The sequence below is a fragment of the Penicillium vulpinum genome, assembly GCF_028829585.1.
Source record: "Penicillium vulpinum strain IBT 29486 chromosome Unknown utg000004l_segment0_segment0, whole genome shotgun sequence".
Taxonomy (NCBI): Eukaryota; Fungi; Ascomycota; class Eurotiomycetes; order Eurotiales; family Aspergillaceae; genus Penicillium; species Penicillium vulpinum.
In genome coordinates this window covers 4665657-4692420 of record NW_026643244.1, presented here as the reverse complement: position 1 = coordinate 4692420, position 26764 = coordinate 4665657, and the positions used below count along the sequence as shown (strand labels likewise).

Below are 26764 nucleotides of genomic sequence, written 5' to 3'. Positions count from 1 at the left end.
TTGTGCTTTTTGTTTCTCGATTATGTGTTTTTTTTTTCTTATTTCATACTGTCTGTCTTCCAGGGCTGGGCTATGTTAAGCATTTTCAATGGGTTAAATAAAAGGAGCAAGGGGTTACGAGTGATGATATCCGTTTAGTTGCGTTTGTTTGATAGGACATAAACATACTGACTGAATTCAAACGAGTCCAAATTATATTCCAAAAAGAAATAATTTTGTCAATGCCTGTTCTTTTGTCTTCCATTCCTGCTGGTGATCGTGACCGGCGTTGCAGTTGCGAGGGGATGCGCTGTCTTGTTCCAGCATCTGTTTTTTTTTTTTTTTAGTTTGGCATCTACAACCCCATAGAGGCATTTATCTCCTTGTTTCAGAGTTTGAGAAAAATCAGACGTTCTGAAAAAGTCGAATTCGTAGAAATGATTGAAGTCGAATCAAGCCAATCATCCAGATAGCGTCTTGAGGTCGCATCCATCGCACCGCGCTGTCGTTCTGTACTTCCGCAGCTGTCTCATCCCTAACCTTCTCAGGTTACATATACATAGTCGGGTGTTTGGCCAAATTCTTCCCTAGTTGCTCCAATTGCACCATAACTTCATTCATTCGAGGCAGTGGCCTACCTGGATTTATAATAATGGGAACAAAGGACATACAAAAAGACCTCTTGGAGGAAAGGTCGAAACATCTGTCAGTTCGGGGATCAGTCACGATTTCCTTGCGCGTTCTGGCACTAGAGATGAAAAGCTGGAAGTTTTGGTGAACCGGTGGGAGTCTAGTAAAACTGACGTTCAGTTTCTTCTGCTTTACACCCCACTGTTTTCACTATATCGACTCTATGAGCACTTGGCTCTAAGCGATAACATCGGTTTGCGAAACCAAGTGGGATATTTTTGGTACACAAAGTGGCCAATTGCCTCTATTCATGATTCACAGGGTCCCTCTGAATCTCGCTACGCAGTTCTTTCTGCTATCCCAGCCTTGTTAGTCGAGTCATTCAACCAGCGTATTGAGCTGGGTCTGCCACGCAAAGCCGACCCCATCATGTCGCGCGAAGAAATGGGGCAGTACCAAAAGGAGGAGAGAATATCGAGTTGACCCCAGAGTGGACAAACCAGGTGGCACGGCTAGAAGATTCCTTAGTAATTCCACATGATAACTAAGAGGTTCTTGGGTCGTTCGAGGACCAAAGGGCCAGTGAGCAGCTGGCAACGAAAAACATCCTACATTGGCAACCGCATATCCATTTTATTTGAAGGCTGGAGCTGTCGGCTTTTGTTTTCCAATGAATTATGACGTGGTGGATTGTTGCCCTCATAAATATTTGCCCTCAGTGAAAATCGATAGCAATTGCGCTTTTATCCTCGCTTCTCAACCCACTTGGTGCAACAGCGGCGTTGATGACGAGTGTTTCTTCTAGGCGCTCGAAATTTCTCCCCATAGTGATCTTGCTCCATAGAGTCTGTTTGAGAGCTCCAACGATACTGTAACCTTCCCATCGCATCTGCAGCCCGTTCATAATGTCCTCGATTCCATCGTGCCGGATGACAGCAACACCGAATGCCCCATGGATATGCCCACAGACAACCATTTTGGGCCTCACTCTTTGTATCTCACGCAATAGATACCCATCCCCTTTAACCTTGATCTTTCCATCCGGTCCCTTCTCGCTATCGCAGTCACCATATAGAGCCGGAGGGCCGTGCACCACCAGAATATCAGTATCATCGGGGATCTGCCCAGTCCACACGTCGCGGATCAAAGGATACTGAAAGGCCCAAAGGCCAAACTCCGGAGTCATTGGAGACCCGTATATTTTCACCCTGCGCACTTGCTGCTCCCTGGCAGCGTTGACTGGTAATTCCAGTGTCACTGCTTCGTCTTGCAAATAATGAATTCCAGTCCAATCTAGTTCCTTCCGCACTAATTCCCTCGCGCGTAAGAAACTTCATCTCGCTTGCTTCATCAAGAAATAAGGTCATGATTTCCCGCAATGACAATCTTATGGGTATGTGGTTGAGAAGACAGCCAGCAGAGCTGCATTTGCACCTCGTCAAAGGTGCCATGGGCCGTTAAATCGCCCGGGTGGACTAGGATGTCACCGGGTGGCAGAAGAGGGGTTGCATTGTGCGTGTCTGAGATGTATATTATGCAGATTGGAGGGAGGCTTTGGTTATTTTGAAGAGGAATCGACGTTGTCGATGGTTTTCGTGGTGCGGACTGCGTGGGTCCTCCCACTAGGACATCCCAGAGCGGCTGTACTACACGTTCCAGCCATTTTGGTGGTCCTGACAGGTTGTATGGGAAGGGTAGTAGATGGTTGTTCATTTGGAGGTTCAAGCTCCAACACCTACAATGTTAAAGCCAGGGGAACCAGACCAAATGAGGGGATAATGCTTCATATTTTAAGAGGTCATAATACGTTACAAGGAAGCACAATCAACAAAATCGCTTTGGTAGTTCAGTGGTAGAATACTACTCTTCCATATCACTTTTCTGAAGTGTTGTTAAGTAGTGGCCGGGGTTCGATTCCCCGTCAATGCATTAAAACCTATATTTTTTACGGAGTACAAAGAATCATTCTTTTTTTAATTACTATGGAACGCAAGCTCAATTCAATCTCATTTGTACAAAAAGTACCTCGTACCGATAGGAACTTGGCTTAGTGAGGTTGTTAATTTCCAACCTTGGAAGGTAACTACCTAGTTATCTTTCTATTCTTACTTTACTCTATATATTGTATATGACCAAGAAGACTGAGAAGCCTATTGCAAACTAAATGAATACGGCCATCGGATTGAGAAGTATCAACGATCCGACTCTATATTACTGAAGCATCCCTGAACTATGCTGCAGGGTACGGAGTATCATAGACGATCATAGATACGACCAATGACCTTCGGTACAATAGGTACTTTTGCTAAGACCAGGTCATTAATACATATATTTGTTCTAATCTGTTACGTCGTATTTAAATATTTTGTATTCTATGTGTATCTCACAGTATATTTATCAGATTTGATTCTGCTATAATTCAGACATTCCCAGAAATACCAATATGAAACAATTATAATAATGAATATGGGAGGAATCTTCCCTGTTAGCATCCTTCAATACTGCGGCCATCTTGCCTAGAAGGGTAGGAGTCTACTATATTATATGCGCCTTGTTCACATCCCTGTGAATTTCACGCTAGGTAATCAAGAAAGAACCACTTCCGTTGAGTGTCATGGATCCTTGTTTTCTAAGATTATTTGGCACCAGGATACTGTGGCTTGCTGCGTTTTTGACACCTGTCACTTCTGGCTAGGAGAAGTGGGGTCCATAATATCAAATTAAAATACAAAAGGGTGCCTTGTGCTTGTTTACCTTATGTACGGAGTAGACTGTAAATTCGCATTTTCTATTAAGGGATAGGATGTGTATATATATATATATATACTTTGTACTCCGTAGTATACGTATATGTTGAATTTTGTAAACCCCCCCCAAATTTTATAATGTAGAAAGACTCAAATTTGTCGTTCTTGGTTCTACCCCCTCCTGCATCGTACTTTTGTCTTTTTTTTTTTTTCTAAAAAAAAAACAACAACTGGAATAATTTTCCGCGCCACCTAAAAGGGAACAGAAAAGGCCACAGTGAGTTGATCGGCATCTGAGGGGAGAACTGGGGGTTAGTACGGAGTAGTGCATACCGATTTTAACATTCATTACTTACATAGTATTGATTTACTGTACTGTATGTATTAATATCATAATAGAGAGAGTGTCTGCTTTGATATTAAGTATCTTCATATTTCTTAATATATTATATATTTCTACTAGATTGGTTGGATTGAGGTCTTCTAATATAGAACTTGTCTTCTAGGGAGTGATAAGTCCATGAAGAAGGAATATAATACACATGTAATACTAATCAGAGTCTGTATTCAATGTATTTTGTACTCTGTATATTCGAGAAGCAAGAACCCTGCACCTGCAGCTTGCCAGGTGGAAGCCACCATATTAAATTATCCCATATCCACGATCGACCAAAGGAATGTCTAGGGTAATCTCATCTCCACACCTCATATTATCTGTACTAAAAAACGCCTCCCATTTTAGCTTCCGACGCCCTGTATCCTATGGTTACTATACCTTGGTGAAAGTGTCTTTAATGCATATAGAACAATACATCCATGGTAATTCACACTTTGCAGAAAAACATGGCTTCTACTAAGCACAGAGTAATAAATGTATTGTGGAAGGTATTTCATACCCCGTAGTATGTGCCATGCATACTGCGCATATCATTTCTTGGTGATATGTAGTAGACAGGACACGTACCCACACTTTGAATGCGAAACACAGCAGGAAATTTCTACCTCAACAGCCACTATGGATGCTGACCTCACCAACCATACCATACCAACCGTGGGCAATAATGAAGATGATTTGATCTGGAATTCACTCAAATGAGTGCTTCGTCAGCTGTACTCCATATAGAGTATAAAATTATATTGTAGGGTTGAAGTCCCCCCCTTTGCCCCCCTTAAAGGGGGAAGGCGGGGGGTTTTAATGGACCCCCCACTTGTAATTGTCTCCACGCTATATAACTACTAACTACATTACCAGAGACTGTTTACTTAATTAGGAAGATTTTGGGTATCAATCCCCCCAAATGGCTCTCGGACCCCACAATGGAGCTGCCCTTGATCCTGGTGGCTTCGCTTGCTTGACAAATCAGTGAAAGAAAAATGCAACCCGTTGCCTTGCCGTGCCGACAGGGAACGGTAACGGTCATGCATTGGGATATTGGCAAGCTACATATGTCTGGGATTACAGGAAGTGAAGACCAATATGAACCAAAATTCAGTTGTACATTTCACATATTGGCAGAGCTTGACTCAATCGGCCATAAAATAACGGGGCCGTTATGCCTTTAATTTAGTACAACATAGTAATTCTTCTGTAGGTTGTAAATGACCCCGTATGGAGGCGATTCTGACAATGAAGCCGAAAATCCACGAAAAAAAAAAGTCAAATTCCTGCCATAGATATTTACTAAGAATGGTTGTAATGAACGCAAAGGGACCTAGAAAACTCCATCGGCAAAGACCCAAGTAGAAACATAATAAAAATAAAAACGCCGATTCCAACGCCGTGCTCCCTTGGGAATGAGTCAGGAGCTGATGCAAGAGACAGGCAGGAGATAGGTATCTCAAACAATAACAACATTGAAAGATGTGATCAAAGACAGTAAGAAGGAGTAAAATATCGCAAATAAGGGAATGAATGGTGTCATTGGTATATGCGTGGCCCCATAACTGCAAATTAGATCGGGATCAAAGATGCAGAATGGCCAAAAAAAAACGAGATAAATAAGAGGCCAATCAGAGAGAAAGAAATGGTTTCCTCAACAGATCAAAAGGTATCAATGGGCTGTAAGGTCTTGCTGGAAGGATTGCAACACACGCTAAATCGCTAATATGAGGTCAAGTGTTGGCTATGCCAATGTTTACACTCGGATCCGGGAGGCTCGGAATGCAGATAGGTCAATCGACTCAGCCGAGAGAGACGAGTTATCATCAACTTCAATGGCGCCTGAGGTGGTCATTGAGGGCTTGTTGGCCGCAATGGCAGCAACCCTTGCGAGTCGCGCCGCGGAAGGGGTAGGTGGCGGTTTGGGAGGTCCTTCTTCCGCGGTCCCATCTTGCTGTTTTTGCTTGTGCTCTTCTTGCATTTTCTTTTCTGCCACAAGACGGTCAACCTCGTTGATAGCCGCCTCAAGTAGCATCTTGAACTTCTCTTCTACGCCATCCAGTTCTGTTCCACAGTCGCCAGATCGAAGGACTTGGTAAGCTGCAGTCTCGCAAAGCGAATGGGCAAGTTCCAGTTGCTTGTCTGCAAAGTCGAAAGGGGAGTCTTTCCGAAGTGTGCTAGTTCCAGAGACACCGACAAGTCCAGCTGTGGTCCGGGTGCTGCGAACACAAGAGAGTGGTCCTGTCTGTCCTAGTCCACTGGACATATTCATATTCAAGTTCAAGTTCATGCCTTTGCTCAACAAGCCTGCGCGCAACCCTGTACGCGGCATCAATGCCATCTGTCCTCGTCGGATGTTGTTCCTAGCCATCCCGATATCCCGCACAATTGCCTCGAGGGTCTGCTGTGTATGGCCATCATACTCGATGATGACCTTGTGCCGTGTGCTTACCCACGCGTATTCTTCATTGGACTTGACTGATGGGGCTTCATCTGTAGTGCGCTTGCGATCTGAACGCTGACCTTGCCCGGGCGCATCCAGTGGTGTTTCCACTACTGCAGGTTCTGGGCTGGGGCCCTTTCTTTGTGCGATCGGAACGAGATCATCGATATGAATGGAGCAAACGGAACTATTTTTCTGTCGGCGGGGCTTGAAATTGGCGTGTCGTCTGTAAGCTTCCGAGTATTCATTGTGCTTCTGATGAGTGTGCGTAGCAAGCTCTGAAACACGAGTGATCCATCTGGGAATATTGTCTTTCATGTGGGTGAAGGCCCCTAGAGCATCCATTGATGCCATGGCCAAAAACAAAGATTCGACTGTTGAGTCCCCCTGGGCTTTCCACGCTTGCGCTGGTCGAAATCAAAGAATCAAAGGTCAAAGTATTATCTCTGAGGGTGTATTCCCGGTGTTCGTTTCGTCGTTAATCGTGAGTTCGACCAGAATCGTGAAGGGTTGGCGAAGAGACAAAAAGGCATGCGCCACGGAGAAGACGGGATCGCGGTGCGGGTACGGGTGCGGGTTGGAAGAGAAGACGGGGGTTTCTTTAGTAACCCCTTCAATGATAAGCCGTTGAATAGGATCTGCAGTTGACAATGCAAGTGACGGTGAAGCAGAGTCTTAGGAGGGGAAGTGAAGCACAAAAAAGACATTTGAAAAAAAAAGTGATCCTTTGGAATTGAGTAAATCCAAGAGCAAGTATGGTATTGTTATGGTACCGTTATGGTAAATAGTCTTTATTAGGTCCGTACCGGATTGTACCATATTGTACCATACATATTGTACCAAATGGTATCAAATGGTATGAACTTATATGGAGCTAGTAGCACTGAGGCAGGTTTGGTACGAAAAAAGATCCTGTGTGATGTATTTGATAAAATTCCACTTCCTAGGACCAGGTGCATCTGCAACTTGTCTTCATATATGATTGGATCACTTGCACTATAATCACTTGAAGAGCGGTGAGTTAGGATTGCTGCATGTGTCAGTTTACGCAAAGCGAAGAGTTGCCATAAGGGACTCCGTACAACACTACTTTAGCTTGCTCTAGTTAACTGTACGTGGGAACAAGTGCCCAAAAAAAAAAACCCCCTTGATGATCAATGTGACAGGAGATCCTAAAGAAACGCCCCAAGCCACTCATTCCTCGGAAGGTCGAGTCTCCCAGCAACCGAAAGATATGGGGAGATTCTTGGAAATTATTCTCCAGGTCGAACAGAAAAGAGTCTAATTCAAGAAATCTAGATATCAAACGGGTACCTTTCCTAAGAGAGGTCTGACATGTAACGGCCGCTTGTTCCCTTCGGGGACCAAAAGTCGGGGATTCGGGGATCACAGGGAATATGAAGTGGAAAATCAAATACCAAAGAGAAAGACCCCTGGAGGGAAGCTATTTGGGAGCCGGGCGATCCCTTCGGAAGACCCAGGAGACTCCGTGGTTGGGGAGTTGACAGGGGTTGGCAGAAGGGCAGTGGAAGGTCCCACCGCTTGATGGGTAGCTATGGTTGGTTGATCGGTGTAAATCGAGAATCTATTAGGGGCGGTATTAAAAACTGCTACTCTATTCGTCAATACAATAGATGGTACTGGGTACTTCCTTGTACTAATATCAGGTCCCCGATCCTCCAGACTTCCCCTCTCAAATAAACATTTTAAACACTTTGCTACGGAGTATCCACTGAAGTTTCTAGGTCTAGGATTCACACGTGACATAGAAGAACAGAATGACTCTTATGTCTAAGATTGGATGCAAATCATTACAGTCTAACAAGATACTTGAATTTACATGCTTACAAGGTCCAATTCGATCTCAAAAATCTATGGATTAAGGAGGTGTCGAGGGACACCTCGGGGTTGCTCGAGAACAAAAGAATAAAACAAAGCCAATCCATGAGTGTCGACCAGACACGTCCCATATCGAGATCAAAGGATTCCCTCCCCAAAGAACAAATTCACTGGCTGCAAGTATATTTTGCTTGCACCTTTAAAGCTTTAGAACCAAAGAAATTAGGACCAAGGCGTTGGAACTGTTTTGGATGGTGGGGGATTACTATATTCGTACTCCGTGTACTCCGCCGGGGTATTCTTCTCCCGTTTCGCGGTAGTCCAGCCTCGTGCGTCTGGGGTGCTTAAGCTGCCATAACCTAGTTAAAAATGAAGTTAACTTATTCTGTATTTAGAAGTGATGTTATCTCCTTGCGACTGAGAAGAAAAACGATGTCTTAGGAGTACAGTGGAAGAGTTCTACCATTTCCTTAGAGAACTCGATCCTCATTGCATTGCGCAGGTTTTCAGGCATTCCTATCTCCCACCATTTCGCAAAGGAGGTCAATGTAAACGTCTAGACTGGGGCCAACTCAGGCGACCATCACGATACTGCTCACTCACATGCTTGCAAATGTCGCCTGTTATTCAGCGCTGCACATTTGATTCCATGTGAGGTCGCCCGTTATAAACCATCATCTCGCAGATAGAAGCTGTCTCTGTGTGGGCGATATACTTGATGCCGTGCAAGGCACTAGACTTCGTGTTTAGAAGGAATCTCCTTGAGAGACAGTTCGGATTGTCTGACTATCATGTTTCTCGGTGAGCTTTGAAGGTTGATTTTGCGAGTGAGTACGGTACAGTACTTAAGCCTATGACGAGGGAATCGTTCTTTCCCATATACTGAATGACGTGGTCTGCGATAAAGTCTAGAGCATGGTTGGACGCACAAACGGTAAGCAGAGGCCGTTTTCGTTCAAGGAAATGAGTTGGCAACAGAAACCAAACCGACATTTTTCTAGTCAGGTGGACATTGGGGTGGTTTTACTGGATCCATATGGATGAACTAGCTGAGGTAAGACAGGGTATGTAGGCAACCTATCTAGGTACCCGTCGACATATCCATGGATAGAAATAAGCCCTTCCAATTGGACTATCTCACGTATACACAGCGACTCTCCGTCGCGTTGCAGTCGGGCTCCGTCATCACCCTCTGGGTCATGGCCTGAGCTCTCACCTTTCTTGATGTGCTTCAACAAGGGACTGCATTCTTGAAAACCAACGAAGATCCAATATATCTATCTAGTGAGATGCGTTAAACGTCGGTCAGTGGCTCGAATGTACATTGGGATTGGCATCAGTGCCGTCCTGAACCGTTACATCTACAACCTACCTCCTTCTCTGTTCCGTATCCACCAAGGGAAATAACCCTATCACCAAGAGTGCTAGGCGGGTGCAGAATAGTGGTGTTACAGGACCGTAGGCGGTCAACGGACAGCTATCAAAGTTACGCGTGGAAAGGCAGCCGTTTCTGGCTTCAAAAGCGGTCATTTTCGGCGTCAATTCTACAGGTTCTCACATTCGAGGTGTAAACACAGGTTTAAGAATTCATAGTCATCAGTTCAATTGGCAGGATTGAAGTACAAGAAAAAAAAAGATAAACCTCCCAACGCTCTTAGCACAACGACGAATACCTAACGGCCAGTAGCGGTCCAAGTCTGAATCCAGCCGTCAACGGTGCGCTGAATTTCCTGGGCGGTGGCCATAGTAACCCGGTGAGCTTCATTGGCGGCCTGCATATTGGCCTCCAGTTCCTGGAGGTTGGCTTGAAGCTTGCGGGCCCAGATGCTGTGCACAGACATGGTGCAAGCGGCATTGACAAGGTCGGCGGGGAGGTCGTCAGGAACCTCGCTCTGGGACTCGGCGGGAAGGTCAGGCACCTCATCCTGGGCCTTGGCGGTGGTGGTACTGGCGGCGGCGGCGGAGGTCTTGGCGCGGCGACTACGCTTGGTGGATTTGACCACCGGCTTCTGCTCAGCCTCAGAGGGCACGGAAGAAAGCTCGTCACTGGAGTCAGCGGGAGCGGGGCTCATCTCCTATATCCAAGGATTAGTTTGGTGATAAAGCTAGTGAGAAGTGAGAAGGATGTCATGTTATGTACCTTGGGCTTGGCCTCAGCAGCCTCAGCAGCCTTGCGGCGACCCCTCGTGGCAGCACCGGGAACAGTGGCAGGGACCGGAGTAGCAGCAGGGGTGAGAGAAGGGGTGGGAGCGGGAGTGGCAGCGCAGGGGTCAGACATGTTGGCTGAGGTGACTTCAGCTTCGGCGACCTTCACAGGTTGGTTACGGTGCATGCACCGTTTCTTCTTGGCCTTACAGTCAGCACAGGCAGGATTATCGCTAGGCATCTCGGTGTCAGACACTGTTTTCACGTGCCGGTTGTTAGTATTATGTTGAGGTAAGGTGGGTAAGAAGAGGCGGTTTGAGGAAAGTCACTTTTGGTAATGAGATGAGATGAAATGAGAAGTCAAAACAGATAGGATGAGATGATAAGTGAAGGTTATCTGTCGTGCGTATGACGCGACTTGAGCGCAGTGGGCGAGATGCGACGAGTTGGCAGAAGTGAAGGTTCTTTTAAGCAGGGGACAACCATAAGGCAAAACAGCAAAACGACAAACTGAGCAAATTTGGAAGGCCCGGTCACTCAGCACATCTGTGAACCCGGACTCCACGGTAACTACTAACAGTTTGCTTGGTTTTATTTTGAAGATATTCAGTGTTCTATTGAAGCTTATAGATACAAAACCTTATACTATAGGGTGAGAACATCTAACATAGATAGGTAGCCCGTTTTGTGGAAATATCAAAACAAGGTAGAGATGAAAGACATTATTTGGATATACGTTGATCCAGATGCGTCGAAAACATACGTTTTTGCAGTATTGATAGAATCACGGCCATACCTCAACTTCATTCCACTGGGAACCATCGTTTCCCCCAATCAATGTCCAGTTCCATCGTTTGCCGTCCTCTTGATCAGTAAGATCTAAGCACTCAACCTCCTCAGGTCGAATGACGACAACTCGGAAATTGGCTCGTGCAACAGGGTCATGGAGGTCAAAAACACTTTGGCCCAGTTTGAGATCCGATTGGTTGGGATTCGAGGATCTAGGTTGTCCAGGGGGAGGATTTCGAAAAGAACCTAGATTCCTCGTCAGCATAAGCTGGCGATGACAGACAAACAGGGCTTTACGATCTAGCATAAGAGCAATGTAGTAATAAAAAAACTTGTACCCAAGAACCAAGAAATAGACAACGTACCTCTTGCGACAGGGGAGTGGTTTGCAAAGTACTTTGTGACAGCATTTTGCCATGTCCACTTTGCAATATCGCTGTCAGTATCCCCTTTTACCCTCAGTGCCTTTGTTATCTCAGTTCTGGATGTCTTCTCTTCCGGTGCATCTTCTCCGCTTGGGTTGCCAATTGCATATGCCGTCCCCTTGATGCGCCACTGAGTCATAAGATCCTTCAGCCAGAACACGGCTTCAATCGCATGCCCCGAGGACTCCAGTTGAGGAAGCTTGTCCATTCGAGCATCAGTGGTAAAGGACAGCATGTCACTCTCAAATATGGGTGGATTACCGCCACCTTCTACCTGCTGATCCATAGCTTCCTGGCCTTTAGCATGGAGCTCGAGTTCTGGGAAGAAACCACGACAGCCGCAAGTCCGTAGGCGAGGTACAGGACGTTGCTGAGCATCGTAGCCAACTGTTGCAATTGTGAATTCATATCCAGGTGTTTGTTGGAGATGAGAGTCAAGGAGATCGCGCCAGGGAGCACGCTGTGGGTTGTTTGACGGTGTGCTCATCGTGACAGCCTTTGTTGAGAGACCTAAAGAATTGCTGGTAGATATCCCACTGTTTGCTTTGATTGCACCGAGGCGCCGTAGGGCCACCTGCAGAGAACTTTGATGGCCGATAGAAGCGGAAGCTGGAACCATATGTTCTTAGTATAAAGGCCTTGCTTGGCCTCTCTCTCTCTCTCTCGCACACCGACGATCGGATTGGTAGGGACACAATTGATTTCTAATAGCCTGAAAGATGGGAGCTTGAGAAGGAGAAAACGTGGGTATTGCGCACATATGTTGTACGAAGCAAACCTGGAGTAGAATTAGAGATAAGCGTAAAAAGAAGTGTGACATGGACCACGGTTGACGTCGGTGACATCACGTTTCGATGGTCCGTGCGTAATTGTTTGCAGCATCTGTGAAGACTCACAATTGCCAACTAAAAAGCTCCCGGCCACATGGTATTCAATTAACAGAAATTGCAATGCATCAATTTCAAAGGGTATGCGTCTGGAAGCAATTGGAAAATGGACGCCGATTTCAGATGAGATTGATTGTCAATCAGCCGATGTTTTCATCCTATATCTACTCCACAAACAAATGGGTCAGGCAGTACTCAAGAGCACAAAATGTCCCTTGCGATATTCCAGCGAGCCAACTGGAGTCCAAAACCCATCCACTAGGTTGGGAAACAATTCAAACTCAGGTTGAGCCTTATTTCAGTAACAATTGGGAGTTTGCCAGCGACAAGGAGAAAAAGGGGTTCCTTAGTCTTGGATTATCCCGCGCCTTTAGTCACTTTTTCCCATTGACGCTAGATGATCGCATCAATGTGACATGCAAGATGCTTTACTTGTCTTTACTCATTGATGGTGAGTTCTCATGGCCTGAGGTCAGGTTTTGGAAACTTATTGACCTTCGAGATAGACCAACTTGAAGAAATGAGTTTTACACAGATGCTGTCATATCAAGACCGGGTCATGAAAGTTGCCCTCGGAACAGCAAGACCCGATAAAAGTATCTGTCTTGAATGGATGCTGCATGATACTGTCATGGCCATGCGAAGTATGGACGAGGTTTTGGCAAATGATGTTGCCCAGGGATTTTGTCAACTTCTGCAGGCCCAGACATCTCAGGAGAGGACCACAATCAAAACTCTCGGATCCTATCTCAAATTCAGGGAAATAGATGTGGGAAGACCGTAGGTGGTGTCGTTTCTGTTCATTTTTGGATATTATTGTTGAGTACTGACGGCTATTTAGACTCTACACAGCTCTCATTAGATTCGGTGCCAAGCTCTATTTCACTTCCGCTGAACTCAAAAAGACCGCCACCTTGGAAAGCATCGCTTTTCGGCACTTCAGCGTTATAAATGATATCTATAGCTGGGAGCGGGAATGGAGAATATACCAGGCGAACCCAACCGATGGTGCGCAGCCGTTCTCTGCCATCTACATTCTAGCCAACGAGACAGGACTGTCGTATACAGCTTGCAAGAGGCTAATGTATAGCTACTGTCGGGAATTGGAGCTCACTCTCAAGCAATCCCACGATGAAATTCGCCACAATAGTACGGAAGGCTTGACACACGAGCTGGAGATGTACAGCAAAGGTCTGGGATATTTCATGTGTGGTGTTGAACTGTGGAGTCAGTGGACTCCACGATATCGACAATAAAACCTCTTATTTTCTGGATCAGATCTATCTTGACCTCGGGAAGCGGGCTCTATTAGTAATCGGTCCTTTCGCGTCTATTTGTTTGAATAAGAGATTGACAAAGTCATCTATCGCTTCTAACAATGTACCAAGAAGGGCGAGTGGTGCTCTGGAAAAGAAGGTTTCTAGTGGGTAACTGACTTTTGTCGACACTTTGAATATCACGTAGGAATGTTGGCAACTCTCGCAAGGGTCCAGCAAAGGTAATATTATGCAAGACAGATGAGGGTGGGAGGGAGAGCTTTGCGGACAATATGTCGTGCGCGCAGTTGGACCATTACGGCTGACAGTCTTGATAGGACTTTTGTTAGTATATTGTGATAGGCATACCGTGTACAAATTGTATACCCTAAAATCCAACTTGGTTGAGGAAAGAGGACGAGGAGAAAGAACAGTGGTCATTCAACTGGAACACCTCCAGATTGGACCCCATGGACTTTTTAAGAACTTAATAGGGCCGTCAAATGACTGTCATATATATCGATCCCCGCTAGGGCGTTTTGGAAGTTGGCGGAGTTTATAGAGTATATTGGCTGTATTGTTGCGGGTTTAGGTCTGGGCATCCACACCAATTGTAGAGTATAAAGCATGGACTCACAAGCTGCGTCTCGACCGCAGCACATCTTTTTGAATCTAGTAGAATCACACGAAGATTTATGAGAAAGGAGACGACGGCCGTTTGAATTGTGGTATTCTTGGGACAAGCAGACATGAATCAAACATCTTACTTGTATCTGGCAAACGGCAGCCATTTTTGACCACATTCTGTGACAAGGTTATTGGGAGTGTAATCGCTAAGACTGCAGCGCAACTTCCTGTCATCAACAGAATAAAAATTGGTATAAGCTGGGAATAAGCGCAGGTTATTGGGGTGCTCAATAACGATGCAAGTGTTGAAGATCCATTTTCCCTCAAGCTGTGACGCTTGTCAAAGTAGCGTGTAGAGTGTTAAAAATAAACAAAAGTGAACGTCACAAGGGGCTGTCAATACAAGGACCCAAACGGTGTAATATATCGCATCCGCGCAGGCAACACAGCCTACACCGTCGACAGTGTCCAAGAGCCGAGATTGGCTAAATTTGTCTAGCGAGGGTAATCCAGGGGAAGTAATCGGTAGACCTAATATTATAGGCGTAAAATAAATTTTAATGTAAGCCCGAAAAAGAAAAAGAAAATAATAAATTCCCAACTTCGTGCGTACACAAGTGAAGGTCATCAACCTGAGCCATATGTGGCGCCAAATAAAACATAAAAGAACTTAATGGCCCCTAAAAGCAAAACCCGCGCATTTAATTGACCTAGTCGCTTTCGTCTTTGGCCTCGATGTCATCTCCCTCGTCATTTTTCACCCACAGGCCATCGGTAGGCTCCCCGGGCCACAAGGTGGCACAAAGGTCACGCGCATCAGCCCAGTCTTCATAGCCTCCATCAGAGCTATAAATCGTTAGAATGGATTCTCTAGAGGGATGTAAAATGTAACATACCCAAGATCGAGATTTTTCGGTGCCAGCATCCAAATCCTAAGAAGGATGGATGAAACGACCACATCGTACGGTTTTTGAGCAGTCTTGCAGAAAGTCCATGTACCCGGCTGGCAAAGCCTGAATAGTTCATGCGCATTTCCTCTAATGCCGTTCAGGTATATGCCATCCTCAAGGTCCGTGACCACCGGTGTGATCTTGTCGTCATCCTCGGTTGGGCCGCTGAGAGGAACCCGGGCTTCTTTGATGATGTTGGGGACATCTTTGATGAGTTGGGCCCAGGCCTTTTGCCATTCAGGTGTATCCCAGCCAATAATGGCGTAGTAGTGTGTGTAACTATGTTCTTATTAGCAAGTTGCTTTTTGACCGATGGCTAGACTGACCCCATAGCTGAAGATGTGTTGAGAGAAGGGATCAAGGTGGAAGAAAGGAAATTAAGAGACCTCGTTGGAAGAGGTGAAGTTAGGCAGCCGCAACCTTGAAACCTTATAAGTCACCTGCACGGGTATCTGCATCTACGGAGTACAGGGGAACATTTGAACTTATACCAGACGTTGACGATAAATTGTCATTCTATTTTCAAAAGTACTAGGAAAATAGGAAAGAGAATTGAATGTCTAGCCATTGAGGATGAGCGGTTTTACACTTTACTGAATATTTTGAGATAAATCTAATTTCCAAGGGCAAAAAACTTGTCTCAAAATCTAGTCCCTGAGAACTTCATCTTCATTCTCCATCTAACTCAGAACTATCTTTCAAACTTCCATACAGATGGCTGGAGTGTGTACCTTTATCTAGGTAACCACCTAGGCAACTTACACTAACATGTTTTCCGATATAGTCGATAACTGATGAGCGATGCTTGGCTCCAGAGCTTTGCCAGGCTCTTGATGTCCTAAGAACCGCCGTTCATTCTTCAAATTGCTGCTTAACTACTGCTCGCTTTCTGGACTCGTTCCCACACCTCAGTACCCAACGGTCGGAGAGTACCCAACACTCGGAAATACAGAGAGCTATTGAAAAGGTGGCTCGGTTTTTACAAGATCAGAAAAAGAACGCTGGTCAGGCCGTGCAAAAAGCCCAAGCGACATTCGAAGCTCTTTCTCCTGAACACCAACACGGCTTGCTGCAGTACTATGAGGAAGACCTCCGTTTCTATCTCGAAATTGCCATTCCTCCAGAAATATCGCATGCTCCCACTACTCCTTTCAAGTAATTCCAGGTTTTACTATTTGACATTGAAAATTCCCACCGTGCACTTGCCCGGGTACGTGGAGTGGAAGCGAACATCACCGATGTCTTTTGCAGGCTACCGTCCATCCAACAGCTGATGCGAGAAAATCGAGATGAAGAACTGCGGCTGTTGAAACTACGCAGCTCGGCTGAGATTCAACTGCGTAAGCAATTCTTTATGTTGAACCAGGAGCAACAGGATATGCTCTGGCTATGGTATCAGGACTTCATGGGGATCAGCGGAATCCAGAAGGATGACAATACACAGTACTCCTACTCAATTAGAAGCTGAGAAGGAGGCAGCAATGGTAAAAGGGCCAATTTGAACAGTATCGTAATTTGCAATTCTATTCTTGAAGCATCCAAAGGGAAAAGGATATCTCAAAGATGAATACTTCCAAGCAAATACAACGTTACCATCGTCTTCACGATTCACCTATTAGCCAGATCACTGTAATATAATTTCCCACTTCTCTTGTATCCTTAATCTCTTAATCTCTTAACCTCTTAACCTTCCGCCAATGCTTAGGAGTGTAGGGGTAGATAAAGCGGCCAAATTGCCGAGTTTCGGTAAATTGTCCTTTTCCTATCCTTTGCTTCTCCCCTCCTCTATAGCCCCTTCAGATAGCCTTCCAAATTAATTCGAATTGAATTTGTCTCAAGCCGACGACGGAGAAAGCGTTTTGCCGACGAGAATCGTAAAAGGGCACCCTGGGCGTATGCATAATCTATTCGTGATGAGGCGTATCCAGTTAATGGGCCCAGATGCGATCGCTGCAAGGCCAAGAAAAGCAAGTGTGGAGAGTCAACACCGATAAGATGTCAACGGTGCTTTGCGAGGAACTTGCCCTACATGTTTGGAAGGTAGTTAGTCTACGGGCTTTGCGAAAAAAGTGTTTCTAATATGATACAGGAATAGATCAGCTTCTGTTCAAGATGCTGCTTTGTGCTGATGTCTGATTCGATACCATCCAAACTAACCTCTTCAGCGAACGTGCCATTGTTCTCAATCTATATGAGGACAGGAATAGTCGCTTATGCAGCCTTTAGTAGTCTTCTCGGATATCCTTTTTATATGTTTTCATGATGTCAAGATATAAATGGTAAATTCTTCCGGATAGCCCTGGAGCCTTCCTTATATTACTAATGGATGGTTCCAGTGGACGGTTTCTAGGTGCTCGCCTTAATTCCTATTCGATAATGTCGACGAATGTGATTCATATTACATCTATCCAATTCCTTTCGATCTGTTTCCTTCTTTCTACCTTCACTAAATCTCACAGAAATGTTTCGATTTATGGCCTAGGCTGTTTCGAAATCCTTCCCCATCTCGAGGCCCATCAAGTCCCCGGAAACAACGCCGCCTCTGACACAGAAGGGGAAATGAGCATTGAACAGTAAATTTGCCGCACCAATCCGTTTCGAAGCATCAGTTTTTCAAATCCCGATCCAAAGTCACTTAAAAAAGAATATCTCTCTATTCAGGAAGACCCGACTGAGGATCTCCACCATGAGATCCACGCCGTCCTCGATCGGCATAATCTGCCTTCAGATTCGATTCTCCCTGTGGTAAAAGCAAGTCTCAGTGGGGACCAATTTCATTTGCTATGTGTTATGGTTTCAGGGGATGGTTCGTCTTCGGTGCGCTTAGGGCCCATTAAAGACGACATCATCCGGCTCCTTCGCCAACATAGCCTCTCTCAGATGCACGTGGAGATTATTGATTCAGGCCACTTCTACCATCCCTCCTTATTCTTAATTTCTGCAGAAAATGGGCTAGTCGCAGCGTACGAGATTCCCAAAGAAGAAATTGGACGGCTTCTTCACCAATCTCTTGGTATAAACTGGCAACTACTATGTCCGTTTAATATCGGGCGCGATTTGTGCTCAACCCAGCCAGATCTTTTTATTTTCGTTAAGCCATCAATAAAAGCAAATCGGGTTCGAATTCATGCTCAAATTGGATATAAATTTGCATCACATGACTCTCCTATTCCTGCTGATGTCGAATTTCTACCTGGTAACCTCAATCTACTAGGGAGAAATGATGCTGTCTCATTTGGAGACCGAATGAATAGCGCGGGTGATATAAAGATGCATCATTCTATCGGGATTTGCGGCGGCAAGAACGCCGGCACTTTGGGTGGCTATATGGAGCTACGACATCATGGCGGCACTCATCGTGGGCTCCTGACAAACTATCATGTCGTTAGGCCTTCACCCCTCCATCAATTAGTCGAAGTCATCGATCCTCATGACATTTCCCCTCGTTCGCCTGTCGCCTATCAAAGGGCAATCGGTATAGAGTCGTTGGCTAGAAAGGACCGGGACTTTGCACTAGTCAATATTGACTCTCAACTCGACAGCCTCGACTCACGGAAGGCTAGCCTCACATCTTCTATCCAGAATCGGCTGCTGTTGGGAGAATGCACGTGGTGCCTCTCCCATCGGCAGCTGGAAATCTTGGAAACCTGCAAATTTAGTCTCATCGCAACACGAGAAGTCATGAAACCAATGCCACACGTTCTAGGCGAAGTCCTTTTCGCATCGGGGCTCTTAATTCATGGTAAACGACTCCTGGGTTTGGCGTTCATCAAGCTCACACCAGAAGCCGAGGAAGGATACTTTCGAGCCAATCGGATGCCAGAAATTCCGCGTAACCAAAAGCCAAGCAGTCGTTCCTCTGATCAATTTGCGAGAATTTTCCTTCCAGCCGACAGCCCTATCATGGAGGTTGGGACTTGACAGTCAGATACGTACTGTATCAAGAAAGGCGGCACCGCTGATGTGATAGGTGGAGTGTGCAACGGTGTGAAGGCTGTCTGCAACTGGGCTAGTCAACTTCGGCACGATATTGGCGGCAATGGCGTTGACATGAAAAGTCATCAAACCGAGGAATACGTTATTATTGTTGTCAATGGTCCATTTGATGAGAAAGATGACTCCGGATCATTCGTGCTAGACGAACACGGAGCTGTTGCGGGCCTGTTATTCGCGGATGTTTGGGACGGGTGCAGCCTTGTTGCGGTAGCCTTGACTATGCCTGATATCATAGATTCCATGAAGCCGAGACTTGATGACTCGGTATCTCTACACCTTCCTTAATTCTATTGCTTTGTGTTTCTTGTTAGCTTCTAGCTCCTAGGCAGTTCTCTTAGGACTACCAAAACAACCGTTAAAAAGGTATGACAAGGCCGCATAAGTGGCCGACTATTCTTGTTCTCTACTATTCTATTTCTATATTCACTTAAAAAACCGGCAACTCTTATAGCAATATGCAATGCAATGCAGTACACAAAAACATAATCATTGTACTCTCACAGGAATTTGAGCATCCTCTAGCAATGCATCCCACCTACTTTTATAGACACGGCCATCCTTCATTACCCCAAGCACATGTACATCGGGCCTATCAAAGACGGTCACATCCTCAAGCGGATTCTTATTTAGAATCACAACGTCAGCATGGAAGCCCTCCTTGATTTGACCCAGCTCATCCGCGCATCCCATCATCTTCGCCGGATTAAAAGTTGCACTGCGCAAGACCTCGGGCGATGACAAAATCTGCGCCCGCAGTGCAAATTCATGGGTCTGCGCAGAGCCCAGCGGACCTAGCAAATCGGAGCCGTAGCACATAGTCACACCAGCCTCTGAGGCGACCCTCAAAGCCTCAAGACCAGACTTTAGCACGATCTCATTCTTTTTCTGGGACTCTATTGGCAGATAGTTCTTCCACCGCTCGGAAGCCATTTGATCATATGCGATAAGCGTAGGCGTCAAGTAGACCCCCTTCTCGGCCATCAGCTTGGCAGTGGGTAGATCAACAAAGTTCCCGTGCTCAATACCGCGGACTCCATTATCAATACAATGCCGGATAGCCTTGGCGGTATAGGCATGGGCTGTGACAAAAGTCCCAGCATTAGTGGCACATTCCACCATAGCCTGAATCTCGGCCACTGTGAACTGCAGATGTTCCAGTTTATCCGTTGGTGAAGCCACACCACCCGAGCCCATAATTTTGATAAAGTCAGCGCCGCAGCGAATATCCTCACGAACGGCAGCAATGCACTCCGGCACGCCATTACACATGAGGCCCAAGCGGTTATTGCTGTGTGTGCCGCCGCAGCATACTGTAGGTTCATGTGGGCCGCGCAGATCGCCATGTCCACCGAATTGCGAGAGGGCATGACATGCGATAAAGAGGCGTGGGCCGGGGAAGACACCGTCTTCGATTGCCTCTTTCAGGGCGAGCTGGGCACCGCCACAGTCACGGACGCTGGTGAAGCCGCGATGCAGCATCTGCGAGGCTGTGTATGGCTGCCGCAACAGATGAACGTCATTTGGGTTTCCAAAGGCTTTGGATAAGTCGGTAAAACCTGGCACTGCGCATAGATGTACGTGGGCGTCGAACAGGCCCGGGCAGAGGTATTTACCTTCGCAGTCTACTATTTTGAGGTTGGTTTGTGAGACTAGGATAGATAATTCTGAGCCGACGTAGGTGATTTTCCCTTCAGTAGTTATGATGGTTGCGTTTTCTTTGATTGTGCCTGATTCGACATCGACGATGTTGGCGTTGATGAACTTATATCCCTGCGGTGCGGGGCGCATCCATGGCTTAATGTCCGAGCCGGGAAGAGTGGTTTGCGACATTGTTTCTAGGATATAATAGGATGAGAGAATGAGGTGTAAGGAACAGTAAGCTAAGATATCGAGTTTAAATAGAGAAACAAGGGCAAGTTGCGGGGAAGCTCTCTCACAGTCGGAAAATTGGTCGCCAGATTGCCGACACCATCGATGCACTTCTCCGCATATCAGAGATAAATCCTCTAATATTCTTTTATAGATGGGAAATCCGGAGGCAAGCTAGCTCTTTTCCCTTACTTGAACCTTCTTGTCTTTATTATTTTGTTGAAATCTGAACTTGCCTAAATAAAAGATCTCATTGGTATATCTAGGGGCATCAGGTGCACACTTAGAGGAGCTTGCTGCGAGCACCGACAATGCCGATCAGACGAACGGCCAAATGTAAGAGTTTCGTGGGAATTATACATCAAGAGAAAGTCGTCCTACTCAAAATTAACTTGGTCATTTTGCCCTTTGTGTCAGATCAGAATAATGTACTTAGGGAAAAGAACCTACTGTCTACCACTTGATATCCCATTTATCTCAACCTCGGACTGGCCAAAATGAGAAGAAGATGGTTTCAGTTAGCATCCCTAGACGTTCTCAATCTCCGGAAGGTGACAAGTAGTACTCATTTTGCCTACCGATCCTTCCAAGATTATTCTTTCCCGAGGTCGGCATAGGTGTCGAATCCTTCAGCATGCCTAAAATACAAAATGTAAGATCCTGGCCCGTGTTTCACCTTCTATAGGCTGTTTTATACTTCAGGTCTATAGATACAAATGTTTTCCAACATACATCCTTAATATCAAAGCATAATTATAGTAATTCATCTATACGGCTTAGGACTGTCGTGTTTTCTTCTTCTTTTCTTTTCTCTTCTTTTTTTTTAAAAAAATATTCTCCCTTCTTATAGCTAGAGGAAAATATAGAAGATAGGCGAAAAAGGTGTAAAATATGAATCTTCTCCATAGATTGAACGTGTCTAGGGCACTAGAGAGATCAGATACGTCCATTTCCAACCTAGCTGATTTTTTTTAGAACTTACCTTGAAAGCTACGAGAAGTCACCCTTGCCCAGGTGATATTCTCGTTATTAATCAGGAACTCCTGAGGTCCCCTGTCGGATTGCAAATAGGTCAGGTGATTTCATAGATGTAAATTTACAATGCTTTTTAAATATGTGATAGAATCAAAGTCTAGAGAAGCATTTGGGTATTACTGTCGCGTAAACGAACGTGGATTTCCGAAGCATCGGATACCATAGATTCCGTGAAATATCGGCACCCAACGCCATCCAATGAAGGATGACTTTTCTAACTTTCTCCATTTCTCCAACATGCGGATATACTTACTGAGTAACCAGAATAACCTCATTGTGGTGTTTGGGAGTCTCGGAATTGATCTTGCTGATATGATTCAACTTAACTCCGAAGCCGAACATCTTTCGCGGTCAACGGTGGAGCAAATTGACCATGTGGCCCACAAAAGGGTGTTGGTTGTGATTTTTGACAGGACTACTAATCAGCAATATTATTATCTTCATCTCCTTGGGAGACCCTTTTTTTTTTTTTTTTTTTTTTTCAAACGCCATAGGGCTGGTGGCAACCCAACAAAATACGAGATTGATTCAAGAAAGAACTACCGTGACTCAAATCCTCTTCCCCTTCATCACTATTCACTCTTTTTCCCAACACCTCGAGAGGTTATATTTATCTTTGTGATTCATCATGGGGAACGACATGAATTTAAACCCAGTCGAGTCGGCGCAATCCCTCGCTTCAACCTTCTCGCCCATACACGAGGTCTTATTCATTGCCATTGTTTGCATGGGTCAATTTATGACCCAAACCAATATCGGAGTATGTCTTTCGCCACTTGATATTATCGGCGAGAGCTTTGGTATCGATGACCCTGGCGTTTTGAGCTGGTTCATGGCTGGGTACTCGTTGACTGTTGGCACATTCATCTTGGTGTCTGGCCGGTGCGGCGATCTCTTCGGTTATCGTCGAATTTTTATCATTGGATTTTGTTGGGTTGCGCTCTGGTCTCTTGTCGCAGGTCTCAGCGTCTATTCGAACTATATCCTGTTCATCTTTGCACGTGTTTTCCAAGGCATCGGTGGCGCATTGCTGATGCCCAACGCATTGGCTCTTCTTGGAGCTACATACCAACCAGGGAAGAGAAAGAATATGGTTTTCGCCGTCTTTGGGGCCACTGCCCCAAACAGTGCCCTTTTGGGGGCTCTCTTCGGTGCCATATTCTCTCAGTTGGCTTGGTGGCCCTGGACATATTGGACACAGGCTATTGTTGCCCTCTGTTGCGCAGCATTAGGCCTGCTTGTGATCCCGTCCACTCACCATGGCACCCCCTTTAACAAATCATTCATGGGGCTACTCAAAGCTCTCGATTTACTCGGTGGAGCTTGCGGTATCGGTGGCCTAGTGCTTGTAAACATTGCATGGAACCAGGCGCCTATCGTGGGATGGAGCGAGCCTTACATCTACATCCTTCTGATCATTGGAATTTTGCTGATTGCCGCCTTCTTCTATGTCGAATTCCGAGTGGCTGAACATCCCCTCATTCCGTTCCACGCATTCAGTCGCGATGTCTCGTTTGTCCTTGGCTGTGTCGCCTGCGGTTGGGGCTCATTTGGGATTTGGATCTACTACTTCTGGCGATTTGAAGAGGTGTTCCGCCAGGTGACTCCTCTCGTAGCATCTGCCCATTTCGTTCCCGTTGGCCCTGTGGGTATCGCCGCATGTGTTGTTACCGGGTGGCTGATGGGCCGGATGCGCCCCGCCCTGATCATGGTGTTGTCGATGAGTGCATTCACATTAGGCAATGTTTTGATAGCGATAGCACCAGTGCACCAAACCTATTGGGCACTGACATTTGTTTGCTTGTTGGTTACCCCTTGGGGTATGGATATGTCTTTCCCTGCGGCGACTCTGATGTTGTCGAATGCAGTTGAGCGCAAGCATCAGGGTGTCGCTGCATCACTGGTGACTACTGTTGTCAACTACAGTATATCGCTGAGTTTGGGACTCGCCGGAACTGTGGAAGTCCATGTCAACAATGGAGGCCACACTCCGGACAATGTTCTGAAAGGATACAGGGGCGCGTTATATTTAGCCGTTGGTCTTGGTGGGCTGGGGATGTTCCTGAGTGCGATCTACGCATTTAATGGTTGGCAAGCCGAGAGACAGTCAGTGAATGTCAAGAGTGAGGAAGCTTGAAAATAAGTTATGATCTAGATATACTCAAATATCCAATTCTATCGAAAATAAATGGAATATCAGCCTCACTTTTCTGCCCAGGTGTGGAAGTCGGCTTATCGCTCCTCCCCTGTTCGTATATATGTAAGTCTTCACATTACTTTGACCCATGCGGGAGACACTAAAAAACGAAATACCAGTATAGTGATAGTGGTAATCTGGTATTTAGTTTAATACAGTAATCTTTTAAGAATGCGGTAAACACGGTATTTTATAGATTATATATTGCCTAGATAAATACGTATTCTACCTACAATGCGGTAGTACGACGGCATTCTACTGGCATTCTACTGGCATTCTACTAGTATTCTACTAGTATTAGATTTTCAAAAATAATACATACCTACATAATGTATGGATGTATTCTAATTTTAGATTACTACTACGTATACTTTACGTACGTACTTTTACTATGGGGGTCTAATATCAAGTGTACTTTATATTTGTTACTCTCTATTTACTACTACAGACTACTTCTATTTTTTATTTTTTTTTGGTAATGGCTGGACTCGAACCCGCGTGCTGCGGAATTAATATTGGCTATCTAACTAACTGAGCTATCTGTCCCTAATTTGCGAAGGTGAGAGCTGATGTTGTTGATCTACTACTCTGGAGGAAGGAGCTGTTGTATGGGATGACTAATAGTATTCATACTCCCCAAGGTATTTGAGTAGTATTTTATTAGTTTATAGTATTTAATTCACTAAATTTTAGTATTTTAGCATCATACTTTACGAGTTGATAGAAAATACGCATTTATAGGGTATTTTGCCGTTGACATTTGTATTTGAAGGGTATTTAGGAAGAGCATATAGTATTAATATTTATACCGTATAACTTTAGTATTCCATAAACAATGCACTTACTACCATAGTATTACGAATTTTAGTATTTCAACGGTAGTACAACGGTAATCTGGTTTCTAGTGTCTCCCACATGGACACAACCACAGCCTCGAAGACATGATCTTTTCGTCAAGTGGACCGCGAACGCAGCTATGTCAGGGCTGAGTGCCTTCGTGGCATTAACTACCGTCCTATCATATCACTTCGCCTAGACGATCCTAGTATGCACAGCATTTTATACTCGCAGCACAACATGTCCCTCACCACGGGACTCGAGTGGAACGATCAAGATTGAGCCACAACTTCCCATCTACAAAAACCTACCACCGAAAAAGGCAAGCAATCCGATTAAGCTTTCACTCCACTATCCTGGCGACCTTCCCCTGTACAAACCATCGGCTACTTCGTATTTTTTATTGGGATGGCCTGGTTGACGAGAAGTCCGTACATAAGTGTCTGGTATTTTTCCTTACGTCCAGCACCGAGAAGCATTCCTCGACCCACGGCCATTGAAATCCACATAAGAGAGCGCCGAAGGCCGAATTCAAAAAGAATGCAATGATGGAGACTCAAACTGACGGATATTTCAAAGGTAAGGGTGGCCCTATTAAGGATATTATTGAGGCGAAACAAAATACACAACGTTGCCACGAGCCTCAAGTGTCGATTCAAGAAAGTGCCGAAGTTGTCCCTTCGTGAAAAATCCAAAGCCCAATGATCTCCCTACCCATAATCAAGAGAATTGAGAATAAGTCTGATGGATTGATTGTGCACAGAAACCGGTGACTTCATCCAGGGTGGACAAGTTGAATGCTACGGCTGACAATTTTGATCCAATATCTAAATGAGGGCGGAAAACACGCTAGGGGCTGGGACTGAACCCAAGGTCTTCCAGAATACGAGCATATCCATATTTCAGCACATGCATTATATGTAGATCATAGTCCAATAAAAATCAGGAAATAGATTTCATAGCTAGAGGCAACTGAACCCTAAGGCTTGACTATATGAAGAGGTTAGATTGACAGTTGTACTAAGTGCATAGGTTGCAAAAGGAAAGCCTCACGCACCAGTTGTGATTTGCTTAGTCATAAAGTCAGCAAAAGCCACAATTGCCTATCTGATTGTAAATACCTCGACTTCATATCTTGAACAAATCTTTATTGTCTACTTCTTGCACGCTCTGGACCCAAGTTCGAACTAAATACGCCAAAGCAAGAATGCCAATCATCAAGAATTTCACACTGCCAAGCTCGGCGAAGAAGCTGGCATTAAGCCCGAACTCAAAATTATTCATTGCTTTCATATCTTCACCAGATCCAATTACCAAACAACCTTGGTGTCCAGATGTACGGGATGCTCTGCCACATATCAATAACGCATTTGCTGGAGATGATGCGCCGGCATTAGCTATTGTCGAGGTTGGACAAAAGCCCGAGTAAGTTTTACCATCTAAACAATATCTTATTTCCAAATTACATTGAAAACATGTTCTCTGGTACGTTAAGCTAATATTTATCAGATGGAAGGACCCTCATAATTTCTATCGAACAACGTGGGACACTAAAAATATTCCCGCCCTGGTACGCTATCAGCAAGTCAATGGCGAGGTCACTGAGACGGGCAGATTAGTGGAAGGAGAAATTCTCAACAAGGAAAGACTCCTGGCCTTTATCATTTAATTGTATCAGGATCTTGTCATCGTCATGTACCCACTTTTTGCTCTGCTCATTCCAAAATGCACTCC

The 26764-nt window shown here is 45.3% G+C and overlaps 11 protein-coding genes across 11 annotated transcripts; 5 read left to right on the top strand and 6 right to left on the bottom strand.

Annotated features, from left to right (window-relative positions):
• Positions 1 to 1324: 1324 nt before the first annotated feature.
• On the bottom strand, positions 1325 to 1795 carry N7479_010249 (uncharacterized protein; the record flags this gene model as incomplete). Its single annotated transcript, XM_057257940.1, has 1 exon — positions 1325 to 1795. One exon carries the CDS (start codon positions 1793 to 1795, stop codon positions 1325 to 1327), a length of 471 nt encoding a protein of 156 aa, XP_057105398.1.
• Positions 1796 to 5491: 3696 nt separating this feature from the next.
• N7479_010248 (uncharacterized protein) lies at positions 5492 to 6532 on the bottom strand (the record flags this gene model as incomplete). The annotated part of the gene is made up of 1 exon (XM_057257939.1): positions 5492 to 6532. One exon carries the CDS (start codon positions 6530 to 6532, stop codon positions 5492 to 5494), a length of 1041 nt encoding a protein of 346 aa, XP_057105397.1.
• A 3158-nt stretch (positions 6533 to 9690) lies between these two features.
• On the bottom strand, positions 9691 to 10403 carry N7479_010247 (uncharacterized protein; the record flags this gene model as incomplete). The annotated part of the gene is made up of 2 exons (XM_057257938.1): positions 9691 to 10092; positions 10158 to 10403. The coding sequence occupies 2 exons, from the start codon at positions 10401 to 10403 to the stop codon at positions 9691 to 9693; spliced, it is 648 nt and encodes a 215-aa protein (XP_057105396.1).
• A 543-nt stretch (positions 10404 to 10946) lies between these two features.
• Positions 10947 to 11863, bottom strand: N7479_010246 (uncharacterized protein; the record flags this gene model as incomplete). The annotated part of the gene is made up of 2 exons (XM_057257937.1): positions 10947 to 11197; positions 11317 to 11863. 2 exons carry the CDS (start codon positions 11861 to 11863, stop codon positions 10947 to 10949), a joined length of 798 nt encoding a protein of 265 aa, XP_057105395.1.
• Positions 11864 to 12326: 463 nt separating this feature from the next.
• On the top strand, positions 12327 to 13519 carry N7479_010245 (uncharacterized protein; the record flags this gene model as incomplete). Its single annotated transcript, XM_057257936.1, has 3 exons — positions 12327 to 12714; positions 12770 to 13043; positions 13105 to 13519. 3 exons carry the CDS (start codon positions 12327 to 12329, stop codon positions 13517 to 13519), a joined length of 1077 nt encoding a protein of 358 aa, XP_057105394.1.
• A 1337-nt stretch (positions 13520 to 14856) lies between these two features.
• Positions 14857 to 15427, bottom strand: N7479_010244 (uncharacterized protein; the record flags this gene model as incomplete). The annotated part of the gene is made up of 3 exons (XM_057257935.1): positions 14857 to 14992; positions 15043 to 15375; positions 15423 to 15427. The coding sequence occupies 3 exons, from the start codon at positions 15425 to 15427 to the stop codon at positions 14857 to 14859; spliced, it is 474 nt and encodes a 157-aa protein (XP_057105393.1).
• Positions 15428 to 15810: 383 nt separating this feature from the next.
• On the top strand, positions 15811 to 16564 carry N7479_010243 (uncharacterized protein; the record flags this gene model as incomplete). Its single annotated transcript, XM_057257934.1, has 3 exons — positions 15811 to 15819; positions 15881 to 16251; positions 16348 to 16564. 3 exons carry the CDS (start codon positions 15811 to 15813, stop codon positions 16562 to 16564), a joined length of 597 nt encoding a protein of 198 aa, XP_057105392.1.
• A 1802-nt stretch (positions 16565 to 18366) lies between these two features.
• Positions 18367 to 19377, top strand: N7479_010242 (uncharacterized protein; the record flags this gene model as incomplete). Its single annotated transcript, XM_057257933.1, has 2 exons — positions 18367 to 19005; positions 19042 to 19377. The coding sequence occupies 2 exons, from the start codon at positions 18367 to 18369 to the stop codon at positions 19375 to 19377; spliced, it is 975 nt and encodes a 324-aa protein (XP_057105391.1).
• Positions 19378 to 19578: 201 nt separating this feature from the next.
• N7479_010241 (metal-dependent hydrolase family protein) lies at positions 19579 to 20922 on the bottom strand (the record flags this gene model as incomplete). The annotated part of the gene is made up of 1 exon (XM_057257932.1): positions 19579 to 20922. One exon carries the CDS (start codon positions 20920 to 20922, stop codon positions 19579 to 19581), a length of 1344 nt encoding a protein of 447 aa, XP_057105390.1.
• Positions 20923 to 22624: 1702 nt separating this feature from the next.
• Positions 22625 to 24133, top strand: N7479_010240 (MFS transporter; the record flags this gene model as incomplete). The annotated part of the gene is made up of 1 exon (XM_057257931.1): positions 22625 to 24133. One exon carries the CDS (start codon positions 22625 to 22627, stop codon positions 24131 to 24133), a length of 1509 nt encoding a protein of 502 aa, XP_057105389.1.
• A 2104-nt stretch (positions 24134 to 26237) lies between these two features.
• On the top strand, positions 26238 to 26699 carry N7479_010239 (uncharacterized protein; the record flags this gene model as incomplete). The annotated part of the gene is made up of 2 exons (XM_057257930.1): positions 26238 to 26455; positions 26540 to 26699. The coding sequence occupies 2 exons, from the start codon at positions 26238 to 26240 to the stop codon at positions 26697 to 26699; spliced, it is 378 nt and encodes a 125-aa protein (XP_057105388.1).
• Positions 26700 to 26764: the final 65 nt, after the last annotated feature.